General features: G+C 38.2%; 1 protein-coding gene across 3 annotated transcripts in view; it reads left to right on the top strand.

Moving 5' to 3' along the window:
• Nucleotides 1-14,059, top strand: part of Pex19 (peroxin 19) — a 101,108-nt gene extending 87,049 nt beyond the window's left edge. For all 3 annotated transcript variants that reach the window (XM_068353771.1, XM_068353769.1, XM_068353770.1), the window contains exons 4-8: nt 751-1,028; nt 10,711-10,881; nt 11,087-11,173; nt 11,970-12,059; nt 13,156-14,059. In XM_068353771.1, the coding sequence (XP_068209872.1) occupies nt 751-1,028; nt 10,711-10,881; nt 11,087-11,173; nt 11,970-12,059; nt 13,156-13,371 (842 nt within the window). In that variant the 3' untranslated portion in view covers nt 13,372-14,059. The remainder of the gene's footprint in view (nt 1-750; nt 1,029-10,710; nt 10,882-11,086; nt 11,174-11,969; nt 12,060-13,155) is intronic.
• The last annotated feature ends 4,525 nt before the right edge of the window (nt 14,060-18,584 follow it).

Here is an 18,584-nt window from a genome sequence, read left to right as displayed (position 1 = left end):
GAGTGTCTTTCCCCTAGAAGAGCTGTTACCATAGCTCAAGAGTCTCTTCTATTCTTTCCAAGAGGAAAGTAGCCACTGAACAACTACAGTGTAGTAGTTAAACCCTTGAACAAAGAAGAATTGTTTGGTAATCTCAGTATTGCCAGGTGTATGAGGACCGAGGAGAATGTGGAAAGAATGGGCCAGACTATTCGGTGTATGTGTGTGCAAAGGAAAAATTAGCTGTAATAAGAGAGAGGGATACAGTGTAATACTGTCTGGCCAGTCAAAGGACCCAATAATTCTCTAGAGGTAGCATGTCAATGGGTGACTGGGTGGCAAATTTTACGCACCCGCAGAGAAATTTTTTTCTGCGCCTTGGTACAGCCAAACTATAAAAATCATGAACTTCTGGTTTATTGCATTAAGTTGAGAAATGACTGAATATTTCCATGGTGTATGCAGAATATCTTTGCAGTGCTTAAAAGTATTTAAAATTGTGAAAATTATGCAAAAACTGTAAGATAATATTTTAGAATAAAGAAATATGATTAATTGTTTGAGAAATTTATAAATAAATCTCTATTTATGAAAAGAAAATGCAAGAGTGCTTGTTTGTTTATACTGTACACTTTTTGGGTGGAACATATTCATCACTTACTTGATCCATGTTGTCAGGATCTTCGGGTATTAGAGAAATGAGAGGTTTGTACAGTATACTGTACAGTGTATTGAAATAGAAAAATTATATTTTGAATTTACACTTTTCAGGGAACCTTCCAAGCAGTGCCAGTTCACAGGTCCAGGAAACAGAAAAAGATAAATCAACTTCAGAAACCTCGCCAACATCAGCTCCAGCAGAAGGTTCTAGTCCTTCGGGTAGTGAAATACCAGAAGGAAGCATAGACTTCTCGACGCTGTCAGCAGATTTTGCGAAGTTTGCACAGGCAGCAGCCAAAGCAGCTGCAGAAGCACCTTCAGATGGAGCGTTTACTGACACTCTTGCGGAAACCATGAAGCAACTCAGCCAAAACAACGAACAGTTAAAGGTACGGACTTTCGTATGTAGCTCTAATTACAAAAATTCTTATGTGGTTTTATAAGAACTCTGTAACAAAATTTATACCTTGTTTCTATTTTATGTGACCTTAATTTTGGTTTGGCGGTCACTGTTTGTTGTGTTATATAATAACTACTTCATGGATTTTAAAGAATTTTTGTGAAATCATTCATTTGAAGACCTTCTCCAGGGATTTAGGGAGTTTATTATATGCCAAATTTGTATTAAGACTATCCACCAAGTGTGTATCACTTCGAGTTATCCACTTATTATCTTCAACAAAATTTTGTTGTAATCTTCTTTCCTCTTTTAGATTATTCGTTAACATGCCCTCGTAGGATCTGGCATTGGGTCTCTGGGTGACTTCGCTTATTAAATTTTACTGTGTATCAATGAAGTCTGAATTAATGGTTACTATTCAACAATGTAATGAATCACTGGAACCTATCCAGAACTGTGGATTGATTTATTTCCAAGTTCAATTACAGAATAGTAATGATTGTGAGCACTATATATATTTATAAGGTTGATGTATTCCTTGTTGAGTGACTTTAACAGATGTATGGTCTTTACTAGTGCAGTTGTATTTCTCATGTTATACTGATCACTAAGTGCTGTCATAGCTAAGAGTCACCATAGGTAAACCATAGAATCTTGAATTTCTATAACAAGTGAGGGCTCTTATTTTGGTGCTGAGATAAGTTTATGATCAAAGAAATTTCGGTAATAAAGTTATTTTTTTAAATATTTAACTTAGCCGGTGAATATATAATAGCTGCAACTCTGCGGCTCGACAGAAAACACACTCAAAAAACTCGCGAGCGATCGCTATGAAGGTTGCGGGTGTGCCCACCAGCGCCAACTGTCGGCCAGATACCACTCTTGTATGTAAACAAAACCTTCAATTCTTCTCTGTCGACGTTGACGACAAGACGTATTCATACTCGCTGTAGAACCTGGAGTTTTCTTAACATATTTGGTGAAGTACTTCATTTTGGTTTGAGCTTTTGCAGTACAGGTGTTTTATCTTCAACTTAAATCTTGAACTCGTTTTTGGATAGATTTAATTTTTGATGACTTTGGATTGTTTTTTGGACTTTCCTTGACTTTTAAATGGCCGACCCTTCCCTCAGTACGGAAGTGTGTTTAGGCTTTTAGCAATTATCTTATCACGTTATAAATTAATTATAGATTTTCCTCTATATATTTTATATCTCAACCGCTTTTATTAGGCCTCTTCGATTAGCTTTCCATTTATAATAAACATCAAAATAAATTTTAATGATTTGTTTATATGCGACCTTTCCTGAGAGTAGGCGGTCCTAACTTGGAAACCGAAGTTAAACAACGTTGAGCCCTTTCAATCGTAAATAGCTTTTAAAGAGCTAATGATTTAAAACTTTTTAAATAAATATTTTTTAATAGATATTTTCTGAAAGATTTTCTTTGAATAGTCTTCGTACTGTTTCAAAGATGAACTAACGTTTAGTTTATTTATGCTACGCAGTTTGCGCTCTATCGTTACGATAGAGAGAGAGAGTATCACGGTTTCACTTTGCAGAAAGAGTAAATCGATTCTGACGTTTTGTTCATTCTTCTTTCAAAGCTTAAATGTTTTAAATTCTATTTTAAAGGAACTTTTTAATTGAAAAACCTTTCAGTTTTTTCCTTTGGTCAAATAACCTGTTTTTTTGACGAAACGTAAGTGGGTTCTTCTCTTAGGTGCGAAATCAAGAGAGAGAGAGAGAGAGAGATAGAGACGGAGGGAGAGAGAGGAGAGAAAACGTTCCGATCTTTATCTCGTCCCAAGCGGGTAACATTGTTCTCGAGTTACTCTCGTCCCTAGTCTCTGTACGGGGAGAAAGGATAAAACGTTTTTAGTTTTTTTTATTCTCGTCCCAAGGCAATGTACGGTGAGAGATTGAAAACGTAGTTTTGAATGAACTAGTGTTTAGTTTCTTCCCCAGCCACTGATTTTTTTTTTTTTTTTATCTTAAAATATGTTTACTGTTTTTTGCTGGTATTAATGTGCTTGCATTATACGACTGATTTTGCAGTTACAACCTTTTGATGAGGGTAGAATTGCGTGCTTCAGGTAGAAATCAGTTTTATTCATACCTAATGTGAATTGTTAAAAAATTCGATTTCAGTGAAATAAGTGCAAAACAGAAAATCGTAGTGATAAAGTGATATTGCGCAAAGTGTTATCAGTATTGCGACAGAGGGTTCGTCTGTTCGTGCCTGTCGTTCGCCTAGTCCGGGACCTCTTGCAAGCTCCCAAGCCCAGGGGAGAAGTAATGTCGTACGACTTATAGGTTCGAGAGGCCTTGATCAGCGAACAGACGTTCCCTCTATGGTATCGGGTGTATCTTACCAAGATCACCCCTACCATAAGGCGAGAGAGACGATTTTCTCCTCGTCATCCGAAGGCTTTTCGCATAAGAAACCGTGGAACAAGGTTTCGAGGCCCTTTAAGCGAAAGTCAGTCCTTTCAGGACAGGTCCAGCGTCCTGGTTTTAACCATTAGGACAGCTCTGACCCTATGCAGTCATCGGAAGACTGCTCGCCGCCTAACAAAAGCGTAACACAGACTCCGAGAGTCTTTTTGTAGGCAAGGTTTTGCGGTCACAGACGTTACCCTCGTCTCTTACCGCAACCATTCCCGTTGATCCTAAATGGGTTGTACGGCAAGACATGCAGAATAAGCTTGCCTCCCTTATGGAAGACTATTCTGCCGATAAGTCCGTTCAGCCTAGCCGTTATCTCATCGAGATCCTGGCTTTCAGCCACCCTAACGTTCCTTTGTGCGTCCTGTTGACGTTGGCTTAGCCAAGTCACGTCAGTCAGGTTGTTTAGAACCACACTCGATGCGGTCTCGTGTGGATTTTCAGCCACATTTGGACGTTAGGCCACTTGCTGATGCTCCTGTTGACGTTCAGGACGTTCGCTAACAATCGGAGTTGACTTGTTTTGACGCTGAGCGTAAACCTCCGCATTCTAGAGTTGTTTTGACTGCTCAGTCTAGGCGGTCAAAGCAGTCTCGAGTGGACGCTGTGCGTCCTCACGCACCTTTTGTTGTTGACAGTTCACAGACTGTCAAGCAGTTACACGACGTTGCGTCCTGGTCTCACGCACCTGTTGTTGTTGACAGTTCACAGACTGTCAAGCAGTTACATGACGTTGCGTCCTGGTCCGCTACTAATGCACCAGTGCGTGTGGACTCTGCTTGTAAAGCATTGCCACCACGGTAGGTCTCTCCCTTGCTTGAGACTCGGCTATTATCGGACAAGGTTCCTTCAGATGAGGAAGTTGCTGTTCCCCCTCCTACTGATATTCCCTTGAGGACTCTGTCAGACGGAGAGGAGCCTAAAGCTGCTTAGCCCTCTATGGACTTTAAATAAATCCTGCTGATTTTTAAGGATCTTTGTCCGGATCTTTTTGTAACTGCTGCTCCTCGTTCGCCTAAACGTCAGAGCTTACACTAGGCCTAACTACTTCGAAGCCGTTGTTTTATAAGCTAGTGCTCTCTCGCTCTTCTAAGAGAGCTTTACGTTTGCTAGGCGACTGGTTTATCACCAGGAGGAGTTTGGGGGAGACAGCCTTTGCTTTCCCTTCTTTTAAACTGGCTTATAGAACGAGAGTCTGTTATGACTCGAGAGAAGTTCTCGGCTTGGGAGTTCCTGCCTCTGCCCAGATAGACTTCTCAAACCTCATAGACTCTCCCTGGCGCCTGGCCATGAGACGCTCCAAAATTTTACAGGTCAACTTCACAGCTGTTTTCGAGCCTTTGAAGTTTTCTGTACAATTATGTCATGCATAAACAAGGCTTTCAGGGATGGCTCCAATGATCTGACAGCCACGTTCTCTGCAGGAACAAGTCCCTCAGGGATGGCTCCATGATTTGGCAGCCATGTTCACTGCAGGAGTACGTAAGAGGCAAGTGCGCTCAATGTGTTCATTGTCAAGACAAACTTCACGATGAAGTCTACCAGGCTGTCTTGACAGCTTTTATGGAAGGCGACTGGATGGTCTCTCTCGACCTTCAGGAGGCATACTTCCACATTCCTATACACCCGGATTCCCAACCGTTTCTGAGGTTTGTTTACAGGAATGTGGGATACCAGTTTCGAGCCCTGTGCTTTGGCCTCAGTCCTGCGCCTCTCGTGTTTACGAGGCTCATGAGGAATGTGGCAAAATCCCTCCATCTATCGGGGATCTGAGCCTCCCTGTACTTGGACGACTGGCTTCTCAGAGCATCGTCCAGTCTTCACTGTCTGCAGGATCTACATTGGACGTTGAGTCTGGCCAGGGAGTTGGGACTTTTGGTCAACCTAAAAGTCCCAACTGATCCCATCCCAGATTATTCTATATTTGGGGATGGAGATTCGCAGTCAAGCCCTGCTCGAAGTCCAACTAATGCTGAAACGAAACGTTTATTCAGTCAGGAGTTGGAACAGTCTCGTAGAGACTCTCTCATCCCTGGAGCAGTTTGTCTCACAAGGGAGACTACACCTTCTGCCTCTCCGGTTCCATCTAGCCTTTCACTGGAACTAGGACAAGACATTAGAGACGGTATCATTCCCAGTCTCCGAACCAGTAAAGGCATGCCTGAAATGGTGGGACAGCAATATCAGTCTGAGAGAGGGACTATCCCTAGCAGTCAAGAACCCAAACCACGTGTTGTCCTCAGACGCGTCGGATTTGGGTTGGGGTGCGACCCTGGATGGTCGGGAATGCTCGGGTCTGTGGACCTCAAGTCAGAAGAGCATGCACATCAACAGCAAGGAGCTATTAGCAGTCCACTTGGCCTTGATGATATTAGAAGGCTTCTTCGAAACTTAGTGGTAGAGGCAACTCAGACAACACCACAACTTTGGCGTACATCTCCAAGCAAGGAGGCACACACTCCTTCTCGCTGCTCGAGATCGCAAGGGACCTTCTCTTATGGTCAAGAATTCGAGGCATCTCCCTGTTGACGAGATTCATCCAGGGGGACTTGAACGTCTTGGCAGACTGTCTCAGTCGGAGGGGTCAGGTGATACCCACGGAATGGACCCTCCACAATGACGTGGGCAAGAGTCTTTGGGCTACTTGGGGTCAACCCACCATAGACCTCTTTGCCTCCTCGTTGACCAAAAGGTTACCAATCTATTGCTCTCCAGTCCTAGATACAGAAGCAATCTACATAGACGCGTTTCTACTGGATTGGTCTTTTCTGGACTTATATGCATTCCCACCATTCAAGATAGTCAACAAGGTACTGCAGAAGTTCGCCTCTCACGAAGGGACAAGGTTGACGTTGGTTGCTACCCTCTGGCCCGCGAGAGAGTGGTGCACCGAGGTACTTCAATGGCTGGTAGACTTTCCAAGAAGTCTTCCTCTAACGGTAGATCTGTTACGTCAGCCCCACGTAAAGAATGTCCATCAAAGCCTCCCCGCTCTTCGTCTGACTTCCTTCAGACTATCGAAAGACTCTCAAGAGCTAGAGGCTTTTCGAAGGAGGCAGCCAGTGCGATTGCAAGAGCTAGGAGAGCTTCTACCATTAGAGTATACCAGTCGAAGTGGGAAGTCTTTCGAGACTGGTGCAAGTCAGCATCTGTGTCCTCGTCCAGTACCTCTGTAGCCCAAATCGCAGATTTTCTTTTACATCTGAGAAAGGTTCACTCCCTTTCAGCTCCCATGATTAAGGGCTACAGGAGCATGTTGGCTTCGGTCTTTCGACATAGAGGCTTAGATCTTTCCAACAATAAAGATCTCCAAGATCTCCTTAAGTCTTTCGAGACCTCTAAGGAACGTCGTTTGGCAACTCCTGGATGGAACTTAGACGTGGTCCTAAGGTTCCTCATGTCAGACAGGTTTGAGCCATTACATTCAGCCTCCCTGAAGGATCTCACCCTCAAGACACTTTTCCTAGTGTGCTTGGCTTCGGCTAAAAGGGTCAATGAACTTCATGCCTTCAGTAAGAACATCGGCTTTTCTACAGAAAAAAGCCACTTGTTCACTTCAACTTGGTTTCCTGGCCAAAAATGAACTGCCTTCTCGTCCTTGGCCTAAATCTTTTGATATTCCTTGCTTATCAGAGATCGTAGGCAACGAACTGGAAAGAGTATTATGTCCTGTTAGAGCTCTTAAGTTCGATTTAGCTCGTACTAAGTCATTACGAGGGAAATCTGAGGCATTATGGTGCTCAGTTAAGAGACCTTCATTGCCTATGTCAAAGAATGCTTTGTCATATTTTATCAGATTTTTTTAATACGAGAAGCTCATTCTCACTTGAATGAGAAAGACCGATGTTTGCTTAAGGTTAAGACGCACGAAGTTAGACATATAGCAACCTCCGTGGCCTTCAAGCAAAATAAATCTATGCAAAGTAATACGGACGCGACTTTTTGGAGAAGCAAGTCAGTGTTCGCGTCATTTTACTTAAAAGATGTCCAGACTCTTTACGAGGACTGCTACACACTGGGTCCATTCGTTGCAGCGAGTGCAGTAGTGGGTGAGGGTTCTACCACTACACTTCCCTAATTCCAATATCCTTTTAATCTGTCTCTTGAAATGTTTTTAATATTGTTTTATGGGTTGTTCGGAAGGCTAAGAAGCCTTTCTCATCCTGGTTGATTTGGCGGGTGGTCAAAGTCATTTCTTGAGAGCGCCCAGATTAGGGGTTTGATGAGGTCCTGTTGTATGGGTTGCAACCCTTGATACTTCAGCTCCTGGGAGTCTTTCAGCATCCTAAGAGGATCGCTGGGCTCCGTGAGGAAGACAGACTTACAAGGCAGAGTAATCGTCTAAGTCAACTTCCTTACCAGGTACCTATATATTTTGGTTTTGTTATATTGATAACTGTCAAAATAAAAAACTCTTATCTTATACGCTGTAAACATAATTAACTCTGGTCTCTACCCACCTCCTTGGGTGTGAATCAGCTATTATATATTCACCGGCTAAGTTAAATATTTAAAAATGATATTTTAATTATAAAATAAATTTTTGAATATACTTACCCGGTGAATATATAAATTAAATGACCCTCCCTTCCTCCCCAATAGAGACGCAGCGGGACGAGAAGAATTGAAGGTTTTGTTTACATACAAGAGTGGTATCTGGCCGACAGTTGGCGCTGGTGGGCACACCCGCAACCTTCATAGCGATCGCTCGCGAGTTTTTTGAGTGTGTTTTCTGTCGAGCCGCAGAGTTGCAGCTATTATATATTCACCGGGTAAGTATATTCAAAAATTTATTTTATAATTAAAATATCATTTTTCTATATTCCTCTTGTAGTTCTATGGCTTCTCTCGAAGCTAGTTAGATATCAATGTCTACCCTAAAACTATGAATTTTTTCATTGTTTTCCCTTGTAATAGCCCTGCCTCTCTAGTGTATGATTGAGATTATATTTCTGTGTATGACAGTACTTGCATATGGGTAAGATTTATTTCCTCTGTCTTTGTCTCAAAGTAAAACTAGTTCAATAGCCTCTTGAAATTACTAATCAGAGAGGTTGGGGGCATGTACGTATATGGATGACAGGCAAGTGTAAAATGAATTAAGTTCACTGTAAAAATTCCATTTATTTCTATGAACCTACCCTGACATTCATATTGCTAACTTCCAAACTTAGATGGAGGTGGTATAGTGAAGGAAAGATTTAGGAAACCTAAATACGTACCTTAAGTACCAAAGACTCATCTTAACTTTAACGGTAATTTACTGAAAGTCAAGTATAAAACGTAATAACTCTCACATCCAGATTGGGAAATTTGATACTAAATACTCATAAAAGACGAAGACTCATTTATGGTATAAAAGAATTTAAAATCTAAGGATTCCTTTCTAACACACCCTCAATGCTTAATTTGAAACTAGAATAGTGGGGCTTTCTCACTCCTCACAGTAGTGAGGTAACATCTCTGCTTGGTGTTTGCCAGACGGGGGTACGAGTCCTGTTCGGACTCGTTAGTTCCTTTAGTGTCTGCAAGCTTACCATCCTTGTGAGCTAAGGATGCGGGTGTGGGAGATCCTATAGGTCTATCTGCCGAGTCGTTAGCAGCCATTACCTGGCCCTCTCTAGTCCTAGCTCTGGTGGAGAGGGGGTTTGAGCACTGATCGTATGTAATATGGTCAGTCTCTAGGGCATTGTCCTGCTTGCTAGGTCACTGTCACTGTCCCTTCCCTCTGTCACTCATGAGCGACCTTTAAGCAAGAGCCAAAGATAATGAGATTTATGATTCCCCAGAAACAATTCCCATAAATAATCCACGTAGTAATTGCTAACAAATCCAGAGGAAGATATCTTGAAATGCACTAAATGTCTTACAATTCAGAGAACGGACTTTGACAAACCAATGTCACTGAGAAACTGAAATAACAAAGAGAATGGCATATCACTGCTTCACTTCTTACCATTAAAAGCTAGTGTGTTTCATTACTTTACTAGTCCACGTGTCTATTGAAAGGAAGGAAAATGGAAAATTTTAATAAATTCTATTTTATAAATGTCAATTCAACCAAGCTTCAAGAGAAGGAGCAATAAGAACATCAGGAGTTTCTGGTAATTCTTCCTTTGTCCATTTCCCTGACACGAAGAAAATCTATATTTCCACACCACTGTGTAGAAAGATTTGAAAACTTTGGAGTTTAGGTCGTCTTTGAAATAGAAGCATTTACCGACATAGTACAATAAGAAGGATTAGAATCTACCTGAGCCAATACATTAGGATACATTTTTGTAATAAGTTTTTTAGAATGGAAATACGTCATCAGAGTTGATATCTTCTTCTGTATTTTCCTCACCTCCAGAATCTTACATTGTAGAATCTTCCAAATTTGAATCTTCATGCATTCCCTTTTTTTTTTTTTTTTTTTTTTTGGTCACCCTTTGGACCTGTGCTAGGCAAGGGGCTCATTTTGGCAGTGGATATACTAGCAGTCTAGTACCCATGTTAATATTGTAAAATCCATGATGAGCAAGTAGGTGAGCTCCCACCAGTCTGATCCCCGCTGCCTTTCAAAATGTAATGCAACCTTTATTCAGCTCCAGTCAAACCTTTTAAAGGATTCATTTAAAATCTGTTGTTTCTATTCAACCAGAAACAACAGGTAGTAGGTAGGTCAAGGCACTAGCCACTCATCGAGATACTACCACTTGAGTTATTGGATCCTCTGGCTGGCCCGATTCTACTACATTGGTTCCCTCTCTGGTTATGGCTCATTTTTCCTTTGCGTGTGCATACACTGAATATTCTGCAGTATTCTGTACATATTCTCTTTCCTCATACACCTGAAAATAATAAGATAATCGAGAAATTCTCAACTCTGGGGTTAAATGCCGCACAGCAAATAGTTCAGTGGTTACTTTCCATTTGGTAAGGGTAGACGAAACTCAGCTATGGTAAGCAGCTTTAGTCATATGAAAGCACTTTATTGTGAAGAGTGTGGCTCCAACGATTGAATTTCATTCAGTTGGTAGACACGTAACCCAAGTTCTGGGCAGTCGATGACAGATTTATGTTTTATTAATAACTCGGTTTTGGCTAAAACCACAGCTACCTGGTCGTATAGTTTTAATAAAGTAAAAGGTATGTACTGTATTTATTGAGTATGAAAATTATTATAAAGTTGTTATATTATAGAAAAAGCATTAATTTCCTAATTAATCTCATAATTTCCAGAGTGTACCAACTGCAGACGACATGACCAAAATGTTTGAAAATTTAGGACTTGGTGGAGGTGAAGGAGAGGAAGGTGGTTTCGGTGGTTTGTTTCCTCTGATGCAAGTGATGTTAGAAAATATCCTATCGAAAGAGGTCCTCTACCCGCCTATGAAGGAAATCACAGATAAAGTAATCCCAAATATTTATTGTTTTTATTGAAGCTCATTTGCTTTACATGAATTATAATTGTCTTTTGGTGTTATAAAAAGATGGATTTTAGTAGAACTGTGTCACTCCTTTCCCATCATATCATTGGACACACTTGAGAATAGTTATTGATTTTGGTTTAAATTGTTTGTTCTGCAAGTTAACAGATAATTGTAAACTTTTCCAGTATCCAGATTGGTTAGCAGATCACCGGACTAGCTTACCCGAAGAAGAATATGATCGGTACAACAAACAGTATGACGTGATGAAACAGGTATATCTTTACTTGAATGATTTCACTGCCTTTGTTTTCTTCCTGTTAATAATTTCAGCCAACCATCTGTTACACTACTTGGTGTGCATTTTTCATTTTGATATATTTTTAAAAATATTTTACTGAATCGAAGTTCCTCAACTTCTGATTAAAGGTTTGAAAAAAGATTACTGACCTTACTGTAGGAAATACAATAAGCCAATAATATTCTTGCTTTTGTGATGCTTGTTATTAGAAATTCAAGTAAAATTGCATTTTGATTCGAAACAATTCTCTCATGAGGTTAACTACTGCAATATAATTGTTCAGTGGTTACTTTCCTCTTGCCGAGGGTAAAAGAGACTCATTAGCTATAGTAAGCAGCTCCTCTAGGTGGACACTCCAAAATCAAACCTTTGTTCTCTTGGGTAGTGCCATAGCCTCTGAACCATTGCCTTCCACTGTCTTGGATTGGAGTTCTCGTGAGGATACACTCGTGCACACTGTTCTATCATTTATCTTCCTCTTTGTTTTTTAAGTTTTTAGCTTATTATATTTGAAAGATGTAATTTAATGTTGTTACCATTCTTAAAATATTTTATTTTGATTGTTTATTACTTCTTTTGTAGTTTATTTATTTCCTTTTTTCCTCTCCTCACTGGGCTATTTTTCCCTGTTGGAGCCCTTGGGCTTATAGGATATAACTTTTCCAACTAGGGTTATAGCTTAGCTTGTAATAATGATAATAGACTGTCTTACGTAAGAGTGAGCATAAACAGGATTTGCATTGTCATGCCTCTTGACTTTTTTTTTGTAGGTCGTGCAACTCTACGAAGAAGAACAAGATTCTGATTCCGATGAGGTCAAAGGACAGCGATTTGAAAAGGTCATGCAGTTTATGCAGAAGGTTGGTTGGATTTTGTTTTTATTCTTGCTAAAAGATTGGCAGGATAACTTTATTGTAGAAGTTTTGTAGAAATTGAGTGATGAGGCAGTATACTGAATGTAACAGGTGTCCAGTGTAATCAATTAACCCTTTACCCCCAGGCTCTTTGGAAATTTCCAACCCTTAACCCCCAAGGGGTTATTTTTTCCCCAGCACATTTTGCAGTATATTTTTTTTTAATTGCTCTAACAGCCTTAATTTTTGTCATAGAGAGGTCAGGTTGGTCTCATTCTCTTGGAAAATGCCTGAATTTTCTCAAAAAAAAATTATCAAAAATATGAAGAAAAAATTTTTTTATAGTATTTTTTTGCAAGGACGTACCGGTATGTCCATGGGGGTAAAAGGATGAGTTTTGTGAAACGTACCAGTACGTCCTTTGGGGGTAAAAGGGTTAAGTAATCAAATCACTTCCAGATTTAAGTTAAGCGGGTATTTTATAATTTATCTCTACCCTTCTTAGCAGACATTTTTTCAAGTCTTGCCCTGTTAAGTTTTAATCATTATCTGTGTACTGTACTTTTGGTTCTTACCTTAAGAAGTGGAAAGTCACTGGCATGGATTGCTGTCAATCTTGGTTCCAGGGGATGTTGATGAGGGAGAGGTTTAACTGGTGAGAGACCTATGGTCGGGGTTCTATCACGCCCCAGTTTACTATACCGACACTAATAAAGTGAGCGAGCTTGGTTTATTCCTGGCATTCCATGCATCCTTTATTTCTCTGGTATATTTAGCAATAACTGTGCCTTAGAAATGGTGCTATAGGAGCATTTCACTGGGCGACACAGGTTCCTCGCCCAGAAATAGATTTTTCCTTCGTTAAAATCCCTTTTTTGGCAATCTTTTCCTTTTATTTATTAAATTAAAATCAAGCTTCTTTGAAAGAAAATTCTTTAAATAACTTGGAACATTAAATTTACCCAACTCTGACTTCAAAGTTATAATTTTTATTTGTTGAAATAAATCTCTTATGCCCTACATTTTAGTGGGGCATAGGGTGGGTGGTAGATGAAATACTTGAACCTAAGTACAGTACTATAGTTTAAATTCAATTTTTCAGCTTCAAGAAATGGGTCAGCCTCCTAAAGACTTGGTTGGAGACCTGGGCCCAATGATCAACTTTGATGAAAGTGGAAACCCAGTATTGCCTGACATGTCAACACTTCTTGGTGCTGCTGGCTTTCCTGGGGGTGCTGGTGTACCTACAGAAGCTGCTCCTGGTGGCGGCGCTTCAGGAGAACAACCACAGGAGGGAGAGCAATGTTCAATTATGTGATTTCGGTAGGCTCTGCATGTGGCAAATTGGGGAAAAGTCCAGCCAATATTTGACTGAAGGGTTCAACATTTTTATATAAACATCATTAATAGTTTACAATGTGTTGCGCTTCAGTTTGTATTACAGAGATGATAATAGTTATTATAAAGCTAACTTTAATTTTTTTTTGCTGTGATAGATTGTATAAAGGTATTAAAATACTTGCCATTAGTATGAACATTTTAAGTCTTCTGTATAGAGAAGTATTAAGGGTAAAGTTAAGCATATTTGTTTCTATATCTTTTACAGGTCATCCATACTCAGAGGGAATATTTTACTCGATATCTTTTATGTAACTGGAGCTTTCTTGAATTTAGACTCTTAAACTCCCTCAACTTTCTTCTTGTGTGTATAGCACAGAACACAAACATCCGTGCCTATATTATTTAAGCTTGCTCAAGTAACTGAATTTAGGTTTCTTGGATGATTTATAGTGCAAAATCAGGAAGGTTTATAAATTGTGAATCACTAAAGAAAATAGCCTTTATTTAGTCCTGGATGCTAGTCATAATCTTCTGTTGCATTTGTGGTAATAAGTACTGCCTGTGAATAGTGGTTTTCACACGCCCCTGTTGTATACACGACAGCCACAAGGTGATCGCGCGAGGGTAGTAACCTCTGCATTCCGTGCTTTTATCTTTCTCTAGTATATTTGGAAGATTTATATTAGAAAAGTGTAAAGAAGGACTTCTTTCACCGGCTGTCACAGGTCGCCCCAGAAAGTACTGTATAAGGCTTTAGTATGTTTGTGGCTTTTTATTTCGTTCAACTTTCTCTTCATATTAAGTTTTCTTATAAATTTTTCTCATTGTCTTGCATCAGCTTTCCACGTAAATGACAGATGGTCAGACATGAACGACTTTTGGAAAATTAATGTCATGAGTGAATCGGTGAATTTGTACCGGTAATTTCTCATAAAATTAAGGGCAATAGTTTTGAATTCCTCTTCAGTCAGACCCACCAGTTGGTTACAGATATCTGGGTTTTTAGAATGTTCAAAATGGCAAAATCCCTGTTGGGTTCAAGACTTTTAGCCTGGGAGTAATTACGTCGTGTGCTAACCTACTTTTGTTGTTTCATAGCTTAAATGAAAAAGGAATATAGAAATTGAAAATTGGATTAAAAAGATTACTGTAATTCATTTTCTACATACCACTTATTGTCACATGATTGGATTATGCAAAATCATCGTATCCTCAGAGAAGTAATGAGTTATTAATTAGCATTCTACTTTTGAATCCATATTTTTGCTCTAAATCAGCAGAACTATATATTTGTTTTGGGTGAAATTTAGTAAGAAAAATATATACAGGTTCCCTCTTCCAAATCAAAATGTTGGTAAAGACAAAACAAATCCGTTATCTTATTAACATGCTTCTTACAACTGCATTTCAACAAAAATATTTTTTGGCAACATTTTTTCCTTGCCTTCCGCACACCTCGCACCTTTTTGTACGGTAGAAATGTAAATATTGTCTCTTGACTTCATTTTTGTCCTCCACTATAAATCGGGTACAAGCCATTAGAAGTACAGCTGAAACATTTGCCTTCAAGACTACCATGTAAACAGTTACAGTACTAAAATTCTAATTGCAGTATTTGTTATTTCATGAAAGTATAAAGAAAGATCATTGCTTCCAAGCCTAGGATGTGGGGAAAAATTGCAGTATATAATTTGAAAGGCCTAATAATACAAAAAATTAAACTATTTTGACCCAGTTTTAAAAGTAAACATTAGTTAACAAAAAGCTCAGAAGTACATACATACATACATATACCATGGCACTTCCCCCAATTTGGGGGGGGTAGCCAACATCAACAAAGAAACAAAAACAAAAAGGGGACCTCTACTCTCTACGTTCCTCCCAGCCTAACAAGGGACTCAACCGAGTTCAGCTGGTACTGCTAGGGTGTCACAGCCCACCCTCCCACATTATCCACCACAGATGAAGCTTCATAATGCTGAATCCCCTACTCTGCTACCTCCGCGGTCATCTAAGGCATCGGAGGCAGCAGCAGGGCCTACCAGAACTGCGTCACAATTGACTAAAGAATACGATAATCTGTATAGGAGTTGAGGCACTTCTTTCTTGTTTTCATTTCACTATTTTAGTTTGGCAGTATATTGAACTCGTCTTGTAATTTACACTAACTTCTCCTCAGGATTTCCTTTTTCAGGCGACTCATGGAACATACATGGACGTAAATTGTGAACAAACGATATTTGTGGTCAAAGACTATTGTACATACAGCTTTAAGGGATTATTTTATGTACAATACATATTTGTTTCACCAGTAGATGATTTCCAATTAATTTCCAAGAAAACATTTAATTCCTCTTCAATTTATCGTTTTAACAAAAATAGTTTTGCCAAACCAAGATGGTTTCATGTGTAAAGTTCTTAGTTTAGTTTTGATAAACTTTTAATGATGGCAGATAGAAGGCATGATAATACTGTAGCTGTAATGTTATTTTTTTCTTGAGAATGTTGTAAATATTTTAATTTTGTTTCCCATTTTTAAGATTAGATACACTGCCGAATTTATGGCATTGGAGGCTCTTGCCCCCCTTTTTTCGGGCATCCGCTTAAAATTCAGCAGCGGCCAAATTAGCATCTGTGGGGGTCGCAGCTGCCATCTTACCATCCCTTATGGCCGTTTAATTGTTTATGCAAGTTATATACCGTAGTTTACTGAAATGTTGAGAAGGAAATCTTAAGAAAAGTTTCATAACTAATCTTGTAGGCTATTGTATGTATGACGTGAGTATATGACCCATTATCTTATCTAATCAGTTAGATAAGCCAATCATATAGCTAAATAACACCATGTGGTTTCTTCTCAAAAATGTTTTTTTAAAGTTTTGGACAATGTTAAGATGTTAACTTTATTATGTAAAAACTTGAGAACGATCCATTGCCCATAAAAATTTAATTTTAATTTTATGTTGGTATAACATGTGTGCAAGTGTACAATATAAACAAAATGTTCGTTAATCTACATTATAATTAACCCTGTCTTATTACTGTACAACCACTCTTTATATAGGCATTCTTTATATCTTATGTAATATTTTACCCGAATTCTCTATCATTAAGAAGGAAGTCTGAAGTTATAATGTGTCGTTTAGAATCCAAATAAATTGCAGTACATTACATACTATGGAATAAGCGTAAGAATCCAGCTCAGGTCAAACCAAAAATGTATCAGTATGTATTGCCATTGTTTTTTTTTATCTAAAATATACCAGATTCTTGAGTTTTTAAGTTCAAAGAGAACATGATTTTACAACAATATTTCATATTATTAATTATTCAGATGTGGATATCATTCCATTTTCAGCAAGTTTGATGAAATTGTTATTCTGGTAAAGCATTTTTACCATAGATCCTTGCATATTAAAAGTATTGTATGAATATTCATTATGAAATTTTGATATGGTTAAGATTAAAATCCAATTATTGTTTAGAATGGTAAATTGACCAACTTGTTCTGTATACAATTGCAGTCTCAGCAGATAAAATTCGTGTTCAATGACTAATTGCATGAAACGTTATATATGCATGCCATAGTGTATTTACCATTCAATATTTTGCTCACAGCAATTCTTATGATATTGTTTATTCATCATTCTTAAGTATTCGTTACTCTATAGTCATTAAACACACTATATAACCCTTTTACCCCCAACGCTATTTGGAACTTACCAACCTTTAACCCCCAGGCGTTTTTTTTTTAAGCCCATTTTGCAATATATATTTTTTAAATTGCTGTAACAGCCTTAATTTTCATCATAGAGAGGTCAGGTTGGTCTCATTATTTTGGAAAATCCCTGAAGTTCCTCATAAAGTTATCAAAAATATGCAAAAAAAAATGTAAAAAAGTTTTTTTGCAAGGACGTACCGGTACGTCCACGGGGGTAAAGGGATGAGTTTTGTGAAACATACCAGTACGTCCATTGGGGGTAGAAGGGTTAACCTCATTTCTTTTATAAAGGCAACTAACTATTCACTCTGTGTATACTACATGTAAAGAACTATCTGGGTAGGTTGTAATGCATAACAAATAATCATTCAGTGTATTTTATGAAGAATCTCAGAAAAGTACTTTACTGTATATTGCACAAGGTAGGTCTTTTGTTAATGTAAATTTCAGTGCTTCACAAGTAACAGATTAATGTGAATTCAAACTTAATCCGCATTGCTTCACAAACATATTGATATACATTAATCCTAAGTTTCTGTCCTGGAAGTTAGTCAAAGTATAGTTTTCTTCCCTTTTTTGATATTTTAATTTGGTAGATTTTGTAGTGTATTTTATTTGTAATGTACTCTTATCTACATTTTAGTTTGGTATTCCATCTTAAAAATTTTTTTTTTTTTTGAAAGCTTGTTTGTCTCAAATATCAAAACATATTTTATAAAATTTAAAGAAAAAACATCGTGAGCTCTGCTTTGAAAGTATCACGAATTACGGTGTAACAAAATAGTTACTACAATAATTGGTATTTGTAAGATTTGTGTCGATCGATTATCACTGTATGAGAAAAGTGCTTGGAAGAATTGTGTCGATTGATTATCACTGTATAAGGAAAGTGCTTATAACCAGTCATGCTTTATAAATAAAAGGCTATAAAAATATTTAGCAAAAATACAGTGAACATTTTTGCATATTGATTATTACTTGTGCTTCTTGCAGCTAATGATACTACTTTTTGTACTTGGAATATGTAAGGGAAATATTCTTTATAGTGCTGTAATCTTCCTAGTCTTAAAATCTTTTACCTGGGGCTTAATGAAAGGCATTATTAATATCTAGTGTATCTTATATAGTTAAAAAGAAAGTGCAATAGAGCAACGCATGTTGAGGAAAGAAACCATGCCAAGAGTTAAAAATATCTAGAGGATTAAATTTGCTAAGAATTTAAACTATATATAAAAGATTTAATTTATATTTACATGTATTACTTCAAAGATTTAACCTTTCAGACAGCCTATCCAGATTTTATTTTGATTATCAAAACTGTGAAACCAAAGTTTCATCCACTTTTATTTCTTTGAATGTAATTAGTTGAACCATTAAGAAAATGTAATAAGACTTAATGATGCTGTATATTAATTTGCAATACTACTGTACATGATTTAGCTCAAAGTATTTCATTTTTACAAAGAGCA

Source organism: Palaemon carinicauda, chromosome 30 (assembly GCF_036898095.1).
Source record: "Palaemon carinicauda isolate YSFRI2023 chromosome 30, ASM3689809v2, whole genome shotgun sequence".
NCBI classification, from domain to species: Eukaryota; Metazoa; Arthropoda; class Malacostraca; order Decapoda; family Palaemonidae; genus Palaemon; species Palaemon carinicauda.
Note: the sequence above shows the minus strand (reverse complement) of the source record. Positions and strands in the feature narration are given on the sequence as shown.